The sequence below is a fragment of the Camponotus vicinus genome, unplaced genomic scaffold (genome assembly GCF_025532165.1).
Source record: "Camponotus vicinus isolate PSW18456_S1 unplaced genomic scaffold, iyCamVici1.0 SCAF_2, whole genome shotgun sequence".
Taxonomy (NCBI): domain Eukaryota; kingdom Metazoa; phylum Arthropoda; class Insecta; order Hymenoptera; family Formicidae; genus Camponotus; species Camponotus vicinus.
In genome coordinates, this window is record NW_028141956.1 from 17129656 (window position 1) to 17142704 (window position 13049).

Below are 13049 nucleotides of genomic sequence, written 5' to 3' on the forward strand. Positions count from 1 at the left end.
CCAATTGATTCCTCTCATTATTTTGTACATAAAAGTATTAAGGTAAGATAATCGAAAAATGAATATTTTACTAGATATTTTATGGTTTATGTAAAATTAAGAAATTATTTCAAGCCTCATAACTCGGAAAGTACTTAATGAAAACTAAATTATAGTGTTTTGGAAAGCTCTCGAGATGAGCTATAAGAATATGCAAAAGCATATAGGGTGTCCCATTTAAAAAGTTGGAGGTGACCTTCACGTGACCTTCAGCTGACTCTTCAAGGTCAAACTAATGACACCGTCTTATGTCCCCCTCGAAACCATACAACTATTGTCTGAAACATTTTTCCCAATCTCTTTTACTTTAAGAGATATTCAGCTGCATCACTTAAAGTGACACACTGTATATATTTTCCGAAAAAAATTATACAGTACAAAAAATAAATCTCTTAAAAAATTACAATTTTGTTATATCAATATATACTTTGCATCATATATACCATCATGATTGATACCGATTATTTTTCAATCTTTAATATTAGACAGATGTTTCATCCCGAGGTGCGAATAAATATTTTTATGTTACCGTAAAGTGTTATAAATATACGGGTCTCTCGCTTTAATATTTCCTGCAATGTGACAGCAACAGTTTGTCGCATTACGCATTAATATCGGTATTGTTAATGCAGATCCTCCGATCGAATGTCGTGGCACGCGAAAATATAGCTTATATACCCCTTGCGTGATAGGCCTCGATACCTTTACATGTGTACAGATGAACAGGTACTTCAGTTAGTCGGCTGACTGTGTCACGATAACACATACCTACAATCGACTATTTTTCCAACGTGTTCGAATAAATGCATATTGCGCACGCACATTCAATTATCAATTGTGTATATTTAATCACTTGTTTAAAACGCTTATACGTATTTTACATTACTATAAGAGAAGATAAATCGTAAGAATCTTTTATAAATAATAGTCTCTCTCCTTCTTCCCTACTGTGCTTCTTCGTTTTGACAATTTACGAATTAAGTATTTTTAATTTTTATCATCAATATAGTTTATCGAATTATGTAATTATTCGTACAAATCCGAGTCTGCAGAAATGTGATCCTTGCCAGAATGTTTACTTGCAAACATATTTGACGAGAAAAGCGACAATGAGTGTTGATGTAATTAAGGCGAAAAGAATTACAAAACGGTAATGAATTTCATACACGTGTAGATAATAAAACGTAATACTTAATAAACACGTTTAAATCAATCAACGAGCGCATCTCGTTAACATTGTCCGACTAGGGTCAAGCCAGTTGATCTTAATTTTCACGACAACGCATAAATTAATTGCATCGTGCAAGAATGACGCAATATAGTAGCTGTAGCAGCAGCAGTAGCAGCAGCAGCGGAAATGATTTCAAAGATCGTGGAGATCGAAGAGTGCTGGAGCAGAAACTCATGGTACGTGATTCATTTAAGATTGATGAAATCGCGCCAACACATATAAAAAAATATTATTTTTAATTAATAGAAAAGACAATAAAAAAGAAGACTACAAAAATTATCTTTAATAAGATCGATCATTCTATATCTTTATATTTTTTTCAAAAATGCATCGATGCATCTGCAAGATATAACTGCAATATTATTGTAAATAAAATGAAAGATAGAATTTTTTGTACCTAAAATTCATTTTATAAAAGTATTAAGGTAAAGTAATTATAAAAAGTTCATATTTCGTGTTAAATATATTTCACGTTTTATATGTATATCAAAAAGTTATTTTGTTATGTCAAATATGCTTTCAAATCTATCATCTTAATTTATAAACATTTTCTTATGTTTTTTATAATATTACGTCAGATTGCTATAATTATATTCGAACAATTCATGAGCGACTAGACATATGAATAATATTATCTTTCTACGAAAGTGAAATACGTCAAATATTCAGCAATGTCAGCTTGAGATCTTTACGAAAACGACGCGATTTAGACAGTAATATTCGTGAAATAAAAGCCTCCGCAAAAAACAAATCGATGTTGGATCGTAATATCTAAGTCTCTCGTTAACTATAATATCAACGACAGACAAGAATAACAAATGAATGAAAAAGTTTTGAATTGATGGTTCCTCCGTTCATAGACCCCAGAAGATAATCATTATCGTGTAGTATCCTTGATAATACAGCGTCGTGTTCTGATATGACAGGTCGCCGTTCGTATTCGTCCCTTGGTCCAAAATGAAAACGGTACTAGATGTTTGCACGCTGTTAGTAATAAAGTAAGTTTACGTGTCAATTTATTTATTTTATTGCTAATTTAATTTCCTAGAATTAAAGTAAACAAGTATATATTTATTTATGTTTTATTTATGTTTTATTTACGTTTAATTCAATTCGTTCAATTTTAAAAAACTTCTCGAAAATATTTCATGTGATATTGAATTTGTAGATGGTGGTGCTGGAGGATCAAGACAGCGATAAACAGAAACGTGCGGCGCCGCGGCAATATCTTTACGACATAATCTTTGGAGAAAACTCTACTCAGGTAAATTATTTTATTAATTTCAACTGTCAACTCAAAATACTGTATATATGGAATCTTTTATTAGAATACGTTATATTCATGAAAACGTATCATTGTTATTATTTCAGGAAGAGGTTTATGAAGCCACAACGAAAAATTTAGCACAAGATATTCTCAACGGTTACAACGCCACCGTATTTGCGTATGGTGCGACAGGCTCGGGAAAAACATACACAATGGTAGGAACTTCATCGAATCCTGGGATCATGGTACGTGCTCTAAATGACATTTTCTTAGCGGCCAAAAAATTACCGGACGATGCGAAATTTACGGTGAGTTTCTCGAATCGGAAAAATTCCTTCCAATTTTTTCCAAATCCTATCTCCTTGGATTTCTTTTGATCCTTTTATTATCGACGCGCTGTATAACATGCGTACATTCTTTGGCAAATAATTTTCAATGAAAGTCTTAGTCTTAATTATTTCTCAACTATCTTCGTCATTTTTCGAACAATCAAGAGTTTATCCGAATTCAATGCAAAATAGGAAATTTGCCTACTTCAAGAATCCTTGCAAGTTCCTTAAATAATTATAAAAGAGCAATCAATCTTTCCGTCATTTTCTAAATTATAATCATGAAACATCTTACATTTTTTATCCCGTTGTATAGGTAACAATGTCGTATATGGAGATTTACAACGAGAACATCCGCGATCTTCTGAATCCCAGTTCGGGATACCTAGATTTACGCGACGACACCCGCGGTCGCAACATTCAAGTCTCAGGATTGACAGAAATATCCACTAATTCGACTGAAGAAGTATGATGGCCGTTTACATAATATATGATGCGAGTTTAAGAATTGATTAAAAATTTATAAACAATTTATTTAACGTTCGCAGGTTATGCGGTTATTACATAGAGGTAACAAAGCGAGGACGATAGAACCGACAGCCGCGAATAAAACCTCGTCACGAAGTCACGCTCTCCTCAGTGTTACAGTCAGGCAGTCTTCTCATTCGATTCAAGATAGTGATAAGTGTCTGCACACCAAAATCAAACAAGGGAAATTATTTATGATCGATCTCGCCGGGTCTGAACGAGCGAAACAAACCAAAGTAAATCGACCTTGATTTTCATTTATATTTCTATGATTATAACGTTAATAGGTCCTTTTTATTTTTATCAACTTTTGTTGTAGTACCTGCAATTACTTTTTTCGTATTCGAAATTCCCTTAAAAACATTATTATTTTATAAATCTCATTTCATTTTGAAGCGTTATTTGTACTTCCCCTCTTCTTAGCATTTTTGTTTTTATCTTCCTCTATGTGTGCTATTTCTGTGTCAAATGAAAACATCATTACACGGCATGTCTGAAACAACATTATTATTTTGCCATTGAAGTAAGAATAGATTGAGTAGAAATGTGCTAAGAGAGAGAGAGAGAGAGAGAATTTATTTAATCTTTCGTTTTTCAAAATTTATTTTCTATAACATTTAAAAAATATTACCAAAATTTCATTCGATTTAATGTTGCAGAATAAGGGCAAAAGGCTACAGGAGGGTGCGCATATTAATAGATCTCTTCTAGCGTTGGGTAACTGCATCAACGCGCTGGCCGGTGGTGCGCGATATGTGAATTATCGCGATTCCAAGCTTACGCGGTTGCTGAAAGATGCTCTAAGTGGCAATTGTCGAACTGTCATGATTGTCCACGTGTCGCCGGCAAGCGCGCATCGCGACGAAAGCAAGAATACCCTGATGTACGCGGATCGCGCTAACAGGATCTCTAATAAAGTCGAGCAGAACGTGTTGGACGTCAGTTATTTACACGTCGCGCAGTATCGCGATATAATTAGCGATTTGAAAAATGAGATTTCTCGTCTGCGAAATAAGATGAAAAGCGACAGGCCAAAGAGAATAGAAACGGAAGAGAAAATGTCGGATAATACACACGATAACGATTTCAGATCGTTAAGAGAAAAGATCGTGTTCGCTTTTAAAGAACAGATGCGTCTGAGGTACGTGTGCGCGAAGAGATGATATAATAGACGTTAAGTTAACAAGATAATAGACATTACATAAAATTTTAAAATTTATCTTTTATTTCGATTAATAATTAATAAATTAATTTTAAATTTCTTGCCGTCAGAATACTTTGCGATTCAATAAATAAAGCTCAAGATATAACGATCGTTTAATCTATAATAGGAGAAAGTTAATGGAACTAGACAGTCATCTTCTGAGTTTGAATATCGCCGCCGAACAGCAACATTCCATAATCTCGCATTGGGAATCGAAAAATAATAGGGTTTATGGAAAAACACGGGATTCCGAGACAGATCGTCCAAGCACGGATTACCAAGTAGATGAAATAGACGACATGGGTGAGCGAATTTTGAGATAAAATTTACTGATATAATATAATATAGAAAAGATAGATATTAATTATTACTGAACAAAAATTTACTGCAAATTAAAGAGTTAAACTATCGCTAAGAAAACTAATTTTTTTAACTTTTATCATATTTATATAAGTTTTCCAAATACATATATTATTATATACACAATACTTAATTTCAAGAAGCAAATATTTTTTTAATTTTAATTGAATTTATTTCCCACTATTCATTTAAAAAATTAATTTGATAAAAAATGTAGGATTTTTTGAAAGGATTTCAAGGAATAAACAGAAAGTTAAATTCACAAGAACTTACTAAATATCGATTAATTTGATAAATTAGTTCGCCAAATTGCTCACAGTAAAGACAATATTTCAATGACCGCTTAGATCTCTTAAAGGACGATCTGGAAGACGATTCAGCCGTACAGCAAGCGTGGACGGAACTGACGGAGATCACAAGAGAGCGGGAGAGATGCACCGAAATGCGCATCGTTGCGGAGAAAGAACTCGAGATATGTCGGAAGCGCAGTGCTGAACTCGAGGACGTAAGAATATTTTTGTAATTTTTATTATTTTAATCATAATCTGAAGTAAAATTTAAAAAAAGAAAGAAGAAAACAAATATAATAAGCTATAAAAGCTTGTGACTCATAAGTTCTTATTGTATTACTTATATCAGTACGATGGAATTAAGATATCAAATCGATAAAATGACGTCTCGATCGAGTTGTTAAGTTCAAAGTTCTAAAATTTCGATCTAAAAAAATGCCCTGTGTTTTTTCAGGAATTGCCGTCGCGCATCAATTCGGATGAAGAGCGGGAATTGTTGGCGCTGATGCTGCGAGTTCACGAGCTCGAAGCGGACAAAATGATGCTGCAAAGTGAGAGGCTGGTTAAACAGCACGAACTCAGACGTCGCGAATTACTACTACTTCGTTATGACCGACAGCGGCAGATCTCTGATGAAATCATCACTAGGCAACGACGGATCATGGAAGGTCAGTAGACGGAATATCTAAATATTATGAAAAAATTCCCTAACTTTTTAAGTATTTTTGTTCAAAATTCCAGGTGAAGAGAATATTTTAGAGATTTTTTGACAAAACTTTTTAAAATAAATTTTTTATTGCATATATTTTCTAACATTTTTCACTAACAAGAAAGAGAAAACACAGAGCTTTTCAAGTTTAAATGTTAGATTTGTAAATGTATTAAAGATAAATATTAAAAACTTTCGTAAACATTTTTCATTTTGCATAACATTTTCACTTTTTTATCATTGAAAATTATAATCAAGAATATGAATTGTATATTTATTTTGTTAAGAATTATTTTGTTAGAAATATTGAATATCAACAGAGAGGTAGATATATATTTATAATATATTTTAATCATAATTCACTTGGTTTTCTGACTGTTTACAATATGAGAATAAAATTATGAAAAAGAGAATTTTTTTTAATTTTCTGAGAGTCAATAAAGTTCCATGAAAATCCGATTTTTCAAGATACAAAAAAATCACTGAGAAATTTATATTTTCTTTGTCCAGAGAGTAGACATTCTAGTAGAAAACAATCAAACTTTCATACTGTCTTCTTCACATCCTTATTCTGAATAACTTTTATTTTATAACTCTTCTTTATTTTCTACGATTAAAAGAAAAAGAGACTGACTTTTGCATAATCATGTAATATTTTTATTTTTAAACTCAACACAAAAAACTTTATTTCTACTATTCTTCTTTAATTGTATCTGAAAAATTATATGATGTGAATTTCCTCTTACAAAATTAACTTTTTCTACTTTCTAATTTATGAAATCTAAATGACAGATGGCCGTCTGGCGCTCCCAGCCGACCTGCAGAATCTTTATGCTTTATATCAGCAAGAGATTCAAACCGCAACGTACGTCAACAGTAACCTCGGCGATCTCATGTCTCCGACCGTATCGTCGTTCAGTCGCGGAAAATTGCCGCCTATATCCAGTAGACTCAGCTATAATAATCTTAGCAGCGACATGAGAATGGCCAGCAGGTAAGTGGAGTCAATTTTTTCTGATAGCTGAATTAGCAATTTTCAGTTAGATTCTCGTCTCATCCGAGAAAAATTACGTATATTTGTAAATGCGTAACGCATATTATAAATGTGTAACGCATATATATAAAGAAAAATGTTTAATATCGGAAAAACAGTTCCACGGATTCCGATTGGGACTCGCCGCTACCGCCGATTCACGAGCCGCAAGAGGAAGCGGAGCACGTAATGGGACCAGTAGTGCAACCGTTAATTTCACCGGCCGCCTTGTTTCCGCCGATATCGGCGGCGAACTCGCGAAATTAGTAAGAAATTTCCACCTCATTTATGTGACGAGCAATATAGGATGTTGCATTCTATATACAGGGTGTCTGGGAAGGTAAGATCAATCGAATAGGAGGTGAAAGAAGAGCATGAGTAGAACACATAATGTAAATAAATTTTTTTCGTATTCGCTATGGTTTAGAAAATACAGCGCTTTATAGGGGTGTATAAAAAGTGAAATCCCTTAATATTTCGAAAAGTACGCATTTTCGAAAAAAATGTTTTATACAAAAATTGTAGAGTTTTAAGTGAAGCATTACACAGAAAAATTAGTGTGACCTTGAATAGCGTTCTCAAGATCACGTAAAGATAACCTAGAAATTTCACTTAGACATTTCTATTCAAGGTCATACTAATTTTTCTGTGTAATGCTTAAACCTTCTTAAAATCCTACAATTTTTGTATAAAACATTTTTCTCGAAAATGTGTACTTTTCAAAATATTAAGGGGTTTCAACACTTTTTATGCACCCCTATAAAGCGTTGTATTTTCTAAACCATAGCGAATACGAAAAAAATTTAATTACATTATGTGTTCTACTCATGCTCCTCTTTCACCTCCTATTCGATTGATCTTATCTTTCCAGACACCTGTATATAGAAACACATTTTCGAAAAACGTGTTTTTTATAAAATCGTATTTCATTAATTCAGAAATAGAGATTTAATTTTTCATATAAATTTGTGTCTTTTTTATATATTCTTTCTCTCTCGTATATTTACATATATGTATCTTATTTTATATACTTTTATTAATCTTCCTTATTAAATAACTTCTCTTATTAATTTCTCATTTCTTTTAAATCAGCGACAAGAAACTTCGTCGAATAGCGAGCGACAACAGTATAAGCTCGATGCGATTGACGCACAATGACGACCATTACAACGTTTCTGGAACGAAAAGCAATGATCGCGAACCAGGTAGTTGAGGTAAGAATTTATTGTTCCATCTGCAAGAATATATTTGTCGTTCTCGTCTAAAATTAATTACATTCTTATAAAAAGAAATATTATATATTTATCTAATTTTTATTGTTGTATCTTTGGCAATAATTATGAGCTTATGAAAATTAAGACCAAATAAACGTAAATTTTTATTTTTCACATTTTACACTTTACGTAGTATGATATCAAAGAGCGTTTGAATGATTTGTGATATATGAAAGCGATGATAGATATCATTTTAAAAACGTATTATATTGAATATTATAAAATGTGTCTTTAATCTTTCTTTCTTATTATTTCAGATCGATATTGAAACGTTCTCGACGTCTCTCGCGAGCGGTATTCTGCGGTTTAACCGTGGCGATCTCAGATGATTCGCGTTCCTGCTGCTCGATCATTTCCTTATCTCGATCCTCGGAGACGGCTTCGCCGAGCGCTGGACTATCCTTGCTTAGTATCTTCATATCGACTTGTGGTCTCGAAGCATCGTCATTTTTGGCGCGATATCTCGCACGAGATGCTTTCGCAGCTTTTAGGCGCTCGTCAGGAAATTGAACTGAAACGCGCCGTTGATGACGCTGTTTATCAGCGTCCCGTTTTTGTATTCGATTTGGTTGGTGCTCGGAGATCAGACTTAATAGCTGAAAAGTGGTATCGTATGATATACAGGAGATTTCAGCCAACCTGATCGCCCGAAAATATCTCGATTACTAGAATATAAGAAAAATATTACAGGATATTTCGATAAAGACATTTGCTCCCTCAATTAAGCAATTTACTTTTGAAACGCTTTTCTATATTGCTAACAATCGAGAGGTAGATATTACAAACGATCAAGTGAAAGGCAATACGCTGCAGGCCAAAAAGAAACGAATATTGTATTTTATCGATCGGAAAAATGGATGACAGATATGTCAAAATAATTGTATGATCAGATATCAGGGAATAATTTACCGCCAGCCTGGAGGCGGACGCGTCCGAATCATGTCGTTTCCGTAATTCGGAGACCTTCCGTTGCAAGGTACCGGTAATCTCATTTTCACCCTCGAGATCGTTCCTTGATCTCGTGTCGTTTGAGATCGATTCAAGCGAGACCTGCTCTTGAGCGGCTGCCTGCGCCGCCCATTCATCCAGCCGCGCATTCCACTGCTTCTTCCATTCATCCCAGTACAACTTGGTCTTACCAAATATCGGGGCTTCTGCGAAGAGCGGGCATCGTCCCCACGGCTACGCTATCGGAGGAAATTGATCGATCAGGTTGATTATAATCCACGCGAATGAAATGAATAATAGATTGAATACACAAGCGTATTCAATGAATATCCTTGCACTATCTTAAAATATTCATGTGTCTGTGTGAAATAATGAAAACGTTATCTTCAATCTTCACAAACTATTAGAGTATGAAGGAATATTGAAGAGAAGCTTGAGAATAAAGAGGTTGTTCAGTTCCGATATTTGAAAAATATCAAAATTTAATTATAAGGAAACTCGAGGACTATCTTTTTTTATATGATTGTGTCGAAAATATTGAATGTATATAATGAAAATATATTTATTCGAATAATGTATTATGCACAAATTTATATAGATAATATTGAATTGATAGAAAATAATTCTATATGATCTTTAAACGAAAGTGCAAACATTTGTGATCAAATCTAGTACTTATAAGAAAATACTTATAAGAAATACTTATAAAAAAATATATTTTTTGCCTAGAATATATTATTCTCCGATATAAAATTGGCACAATACGATAGAATTTGGATAATTTCGATTATAGGTATTTTATTTAACGCCATTGTTTCGGGGCCAAATTATATATGTCCTTTACCAATTTCGATCGCGTTGTTTCTCCCGATTGTGCGACGTCGTAATCGCGGAAAAGTTCCATTTTTACGAAGAGCTCCTTTATGATGCTATCCATGAACTTGAACATCGCTTCCTGGCATTGCGCAGTCATTTGCGTAGGATATGTTCGCGACAAGTATTGAAACAAGGATGTCGCAAAGTTCTAAACGAAAAATTCGGCAAAGTATTGACGATGGTGATTAATTTAAATTTCATTGAAATTCCCAAGAATTTATTATATCGTTCGCGTCGACAAAATAATGAAAATCTTTCTACGTACACGCATATCCTGCTCATCTAATTGCATGTCCTTATGCACCATAGCTATATAACCGACTAATCGATCCAACTGTTTCGGCCTCTTATTAAAATCCAACAGAAGATATCCCATAGTTTCCATAATTATTGAAAACTTAGCCGTAATGCGTGTATCAAAGCTCAAATGCAATTTTGACTCCTGAGTAAAAAATTTCACGTATTGCGGATAGGTCTCGCAAAAGCTAAAAATCCATCGTAAATATTAAATTCGCCGTTCTCTCAATCATTGTTTGTTGATGTCACAATTTGAGAATAAAATTCCTTTCGTATTTATTAACGTGCGATATTACACACCTCCTGAGACAGGCATTACCATGAAATTGCGGGTTAATTTCGATGCCTGACCATACTCTCTTAACCAGTGCATATTCTTCCGCGCTGAATTTGTAATAATCCAAAGTACCAGGTTTTTCAAAGACACTCTGCTTTGTGCCCATTTATCTGATAAATGAAAGACACTATTTTTCGATGACAAGAATGCGTTGACATTATATATGTAATAAAACATAAATAAAAACTGAATATACAACGATGTATGTTGTGTGAAGTATGTCTAAAATCTTTGCTTCTTGAGATTTTATATATGAAAATAACTTACTTGTGTGTCTCATAGTGAATTAAATTCTTTCTCACACAAAGAATGGGAAATAAAATATGTATCATAAATTAAAGGAAAGATTTTCTATATTCTTAATAATAAAAGAATGGAAACATTTCTTTTTAATTTATTTAAATGTATTGTAGAAATATATATACAAATTCAGTAAATTATTTCAGAAAAAGCAATTATTAAAAATTGAATATACAATGAAATAAATACAGAATATACAGCAATAAAATAAAATTATGATAATACAGATGCTGCACCAGGTGCACCAATCTTCACTTGCCAATCCAATAATTTAAACAGATGCGTTGTTTTCTCGGCCCAGTGATATTCTAATCTAACAGAATTTATCCTCCAGTGAACTATTAATTTACCAGATGCATCGCTGGAGCGTCCTGTCCTAAATGGTTGAGTTGTGACGCATAGATGCGCCATATGTTTCAAGGCATTAGCAACTACATCTGTATTTGAAATCTGTGATTCATCTTGATATGTATGTGCAAGAATACAAAGTTGTGATAAGGGATGTAATGCTACAAATGACCTTAAATATCTTACAAAGTACATAACATCGTGTACACTGAGGCCAAAATCAAGTAGATGATTTATATCGTCAAAAATAAAAACAACAGGCTCAGCAAATTTCGCCGCTTCATTGTACTTCTCTCTAACACATGTAAAAAGTCTATGCGCAATATCTATATTCTCTGTGGAAGCGACAGTTGGGATTATCATTTTCTCCTTATCCATAGAATCCTTACACATATCAGCGATATTGCTGGCTATAATTTTCATTGGCTCGACAACAGTCACCTGGCCTTTTTCTTTCAGAGCTAGAAGGTTATAGCCAAGTCTCATACCAATATTATGATAATGGCCAAAGGTATTATGACAAAGAACGAGACAAATGGCGTTCGTCTGCTTTAAAGCGTGCGACAGGATGGCATTCACCAAGAAGTTTGCATTGGTGCCATGTTGCTCTTGGATCAAGATCACTTTACTGTTCATGTTTACTCTGTCAATTCCAAGAGTGTTGCACACCATTTCCATTGCACTAGCCATGATAAACTGAAAGATAAAAATGCATTATTATTGTTATTATTATTATTATTAATATTTAGATTTCACGAGAAACGATTTATATACATATAATATTCCCAACTTGATAAATCGTCGGGTTATACTCGGTCTCCTCGTGGTGTGTTTTTATAACCTATAAAGCCGAGTCTACATTGGTCGTATCGTAACGTCGCAAAGCGTCGTGCAACTTATCGTAACGGGTCGTCGCAGGCCATCGTAGAAGTTCAACCAAACCCAAACTTCTAGATTCTGCGACACTACGATTGACTACGACTACCAATCAGCTTCAATCTCGATCATGTATTTCATAACCTCTAGCAGAGAGAAGCCTGAGAGGGGCCATGCCGTCATTTTTCGTGTGACGGTTTCACTAAGCCGCGCAGTGGCGCCCCGTGACCTCAATATAGTTAGCAGACAAATTCAATATTTCGCATTTTCTATTATTGCATTCGTTTGGGAATCATTTGGGCAAGTTTAGGAAAGCATTTTCATAGTTTGGGAAATAATAGTTTATTTATAATTAATAAAAATAAGTTCGGCGTATAGTTAGCAGAAATAATTTAAAAAAAATTTCTTTTTTTTTAATCAACGTAGAATTATTTGGGAAACACTTCTGTAACGGTCCCATAGTTTGGGAAATAATAATTTCAATGTAATAAATAAACGATCATATAGTTAGCAGACAAATTTGATATTCTCTATTATCTATTAAACCAATCGCTTGGGAATCGTTTGGACACATTTAGGAATAGATTCTCATAGTTTAGGAAATAATAGTTTATTTATAATTAATTAAAATAAATTGAGCGTATAGTTAGCAGTCATAAATATTTAAAAAAAAATTTTTTTTTTTAATTAACGTGAAATTATTTGGGAAATATGTCTGTAATGTTTTTAACGTTTGGGAAATAATTATTTCATCTGAAAATCGGTAAATATGTCGATGAAAAGAGCCCGCCTCGACCTCCGGG

General features: G+C 33.5%; 3 protein-coding genes across 5 annotated transcripts; 1 reads left to right on the plus strand and 2 right to left on the minus strand.

Annotated features, from left to right (window-relative positions):
- Positions 1–985: 985 nt before the first annotated feature.
- LOC145966620 (kinesin-like protein KIF19) lies at positions 986–10925 on the plus strand. The gene is made up of 14 exons (XM_083090836.1): positions 986–1446; positions 2197–2268; positions 2439–2534; positions 2642–2845; positions 3183–3332; positions 3415–3630; positions 4054–4535; positions 4726–4901; positions 5306–5463; positions 5703–5916; positions 6750–6951; positions 7110–7256; positions 8083–8204; positions 8522–10925. The coding sequence occupies exons 1-13, from the start codon at positions 1348–1350 to the stop codon at positions 8201–8203; spliced, it is 2337 nt and encodes a 778-aa protein (XP_082946962.1). The 5' UTR covers positions 986–1347; the 3' UTR covers position 8204; positions 8522–10925.
- LOC145966621 (uncharacterized) lies at positions 8335–10925 on the minus strand. Of its 2 annotated transcripts, none has more exons than XM_083090837.1 (5): positions 10686–10925; positions 10354–10573; positions 10057–10236; positions 9174–9446; positions 8335–8860 (listed from the first exon to the last, which is right to left on the minus strand). In XM_083090837.1, the coding sequence occupies exons 1-5, from the start codon at positions 10826–10828 to the stop codon at positions 8513–8515; spliced, it is 1164 nt and encodes a 387-aa protein (XP_082946963.1). In that variant the 5' UTR covers positions 10829–10925; the 3' UTR covers positions 8335–8512. The 2 variants fall into 2 exon arrangements, with proteins under 2 accessions (XP_082946963.1, XP_082946964.1); XM_083090838.1 differs by having other exon boundaries at positions 10705–10786.
- Positions 10926–11100: 175 nt separating this feature from the next.
- Positions 11101–12437, minus strand: Elp6 (Elongator complex protein 6). Of its 2 annotated transcripts, none has more exons than XM_083090840.1 (2): positions 12161–12437; positions 11101–12066 (listed from the first exon to the last, which is right to left on the minus strand). In XM_083090840.1, the coding sequence occupies exon 2, from the start codon at positions 12058–12060 to the stop codon at positions 11236–11238; it is 825 nt and encodes a 274-aa protein (XP_082946966.1). In that variant the 5' UTR covers positions 12061–12066; positions 12161–12437; the 3' UTR covers positions 11101–11235. The 2 variants fall into 2 exon arrangements, with proteins under 2 accessions (XP_082946966.1, XP_082946965.1); XM_083090839.1 differs by having other exon boundaries at positions 12145–12436.
- Between the last annotated feature and the right edge of the window lie 612 nt (positions 12438–13049).

What these genes read in the sequence shown, in the direction of transcription:
- Elp6 (XM_083090840.1), bottom strand. Translation starts at nt 12,060, where the DNA reads ATGGCTAGTGCAATGGAAATGGTGTGCAACACTCTTGGAATTGACAGA.
- LOC145966621 (XM_083090837.1), bottom strand. Translation starts at nt 10,828, where the DNA reads ATGGGCACAAAGCAGAGTGTCTTTGAAAAACCTGGTACTTTGGATTAT. An exon ending in TAGATGAGCAGGATATGCGT is followed by an intron (nt 10,237 to 10,353) that starts GTACGTAGAAAG and finishes TTTTTCGTTTAG; the next exon opens with AACTTTGCGACATCCTTGTT. An exon ending in CGTCCGCCTCCAGGCTGGCG is followed by an intron (nt 8,861 to 9,173) that starts GTAAATTATTCC and finishes ACCACTTTTCAG; the next exon opens with CTATTAAGTCTGATCTCCGA.
- LOC145966620 (XM_083090836.1), top strand. Translation starts at nt 1,348, where the DNA reads ATGACGCAATATAGTAGCTGTAGCAGCAGCAGTAGCAGCAGCAGCGGA. An exon ending in CCACTAATTCGACTGAAGAA is followed by an intron (nt 3,333 to 3,414) that starts GTATGATGGCCG and finishes TAACGTTCGCAG; the next exon opens with GTTATGCGGTTATTACATAG. An exon ending in GCAACGACGGATCATGGAAG is followed by an intron (nt 5,917 to 6,749) that starts GTCAGTAGACGG and finishes TCTAAATGACAG; the next exon opens with ATGGCCGTCTGGCGCTCCCA.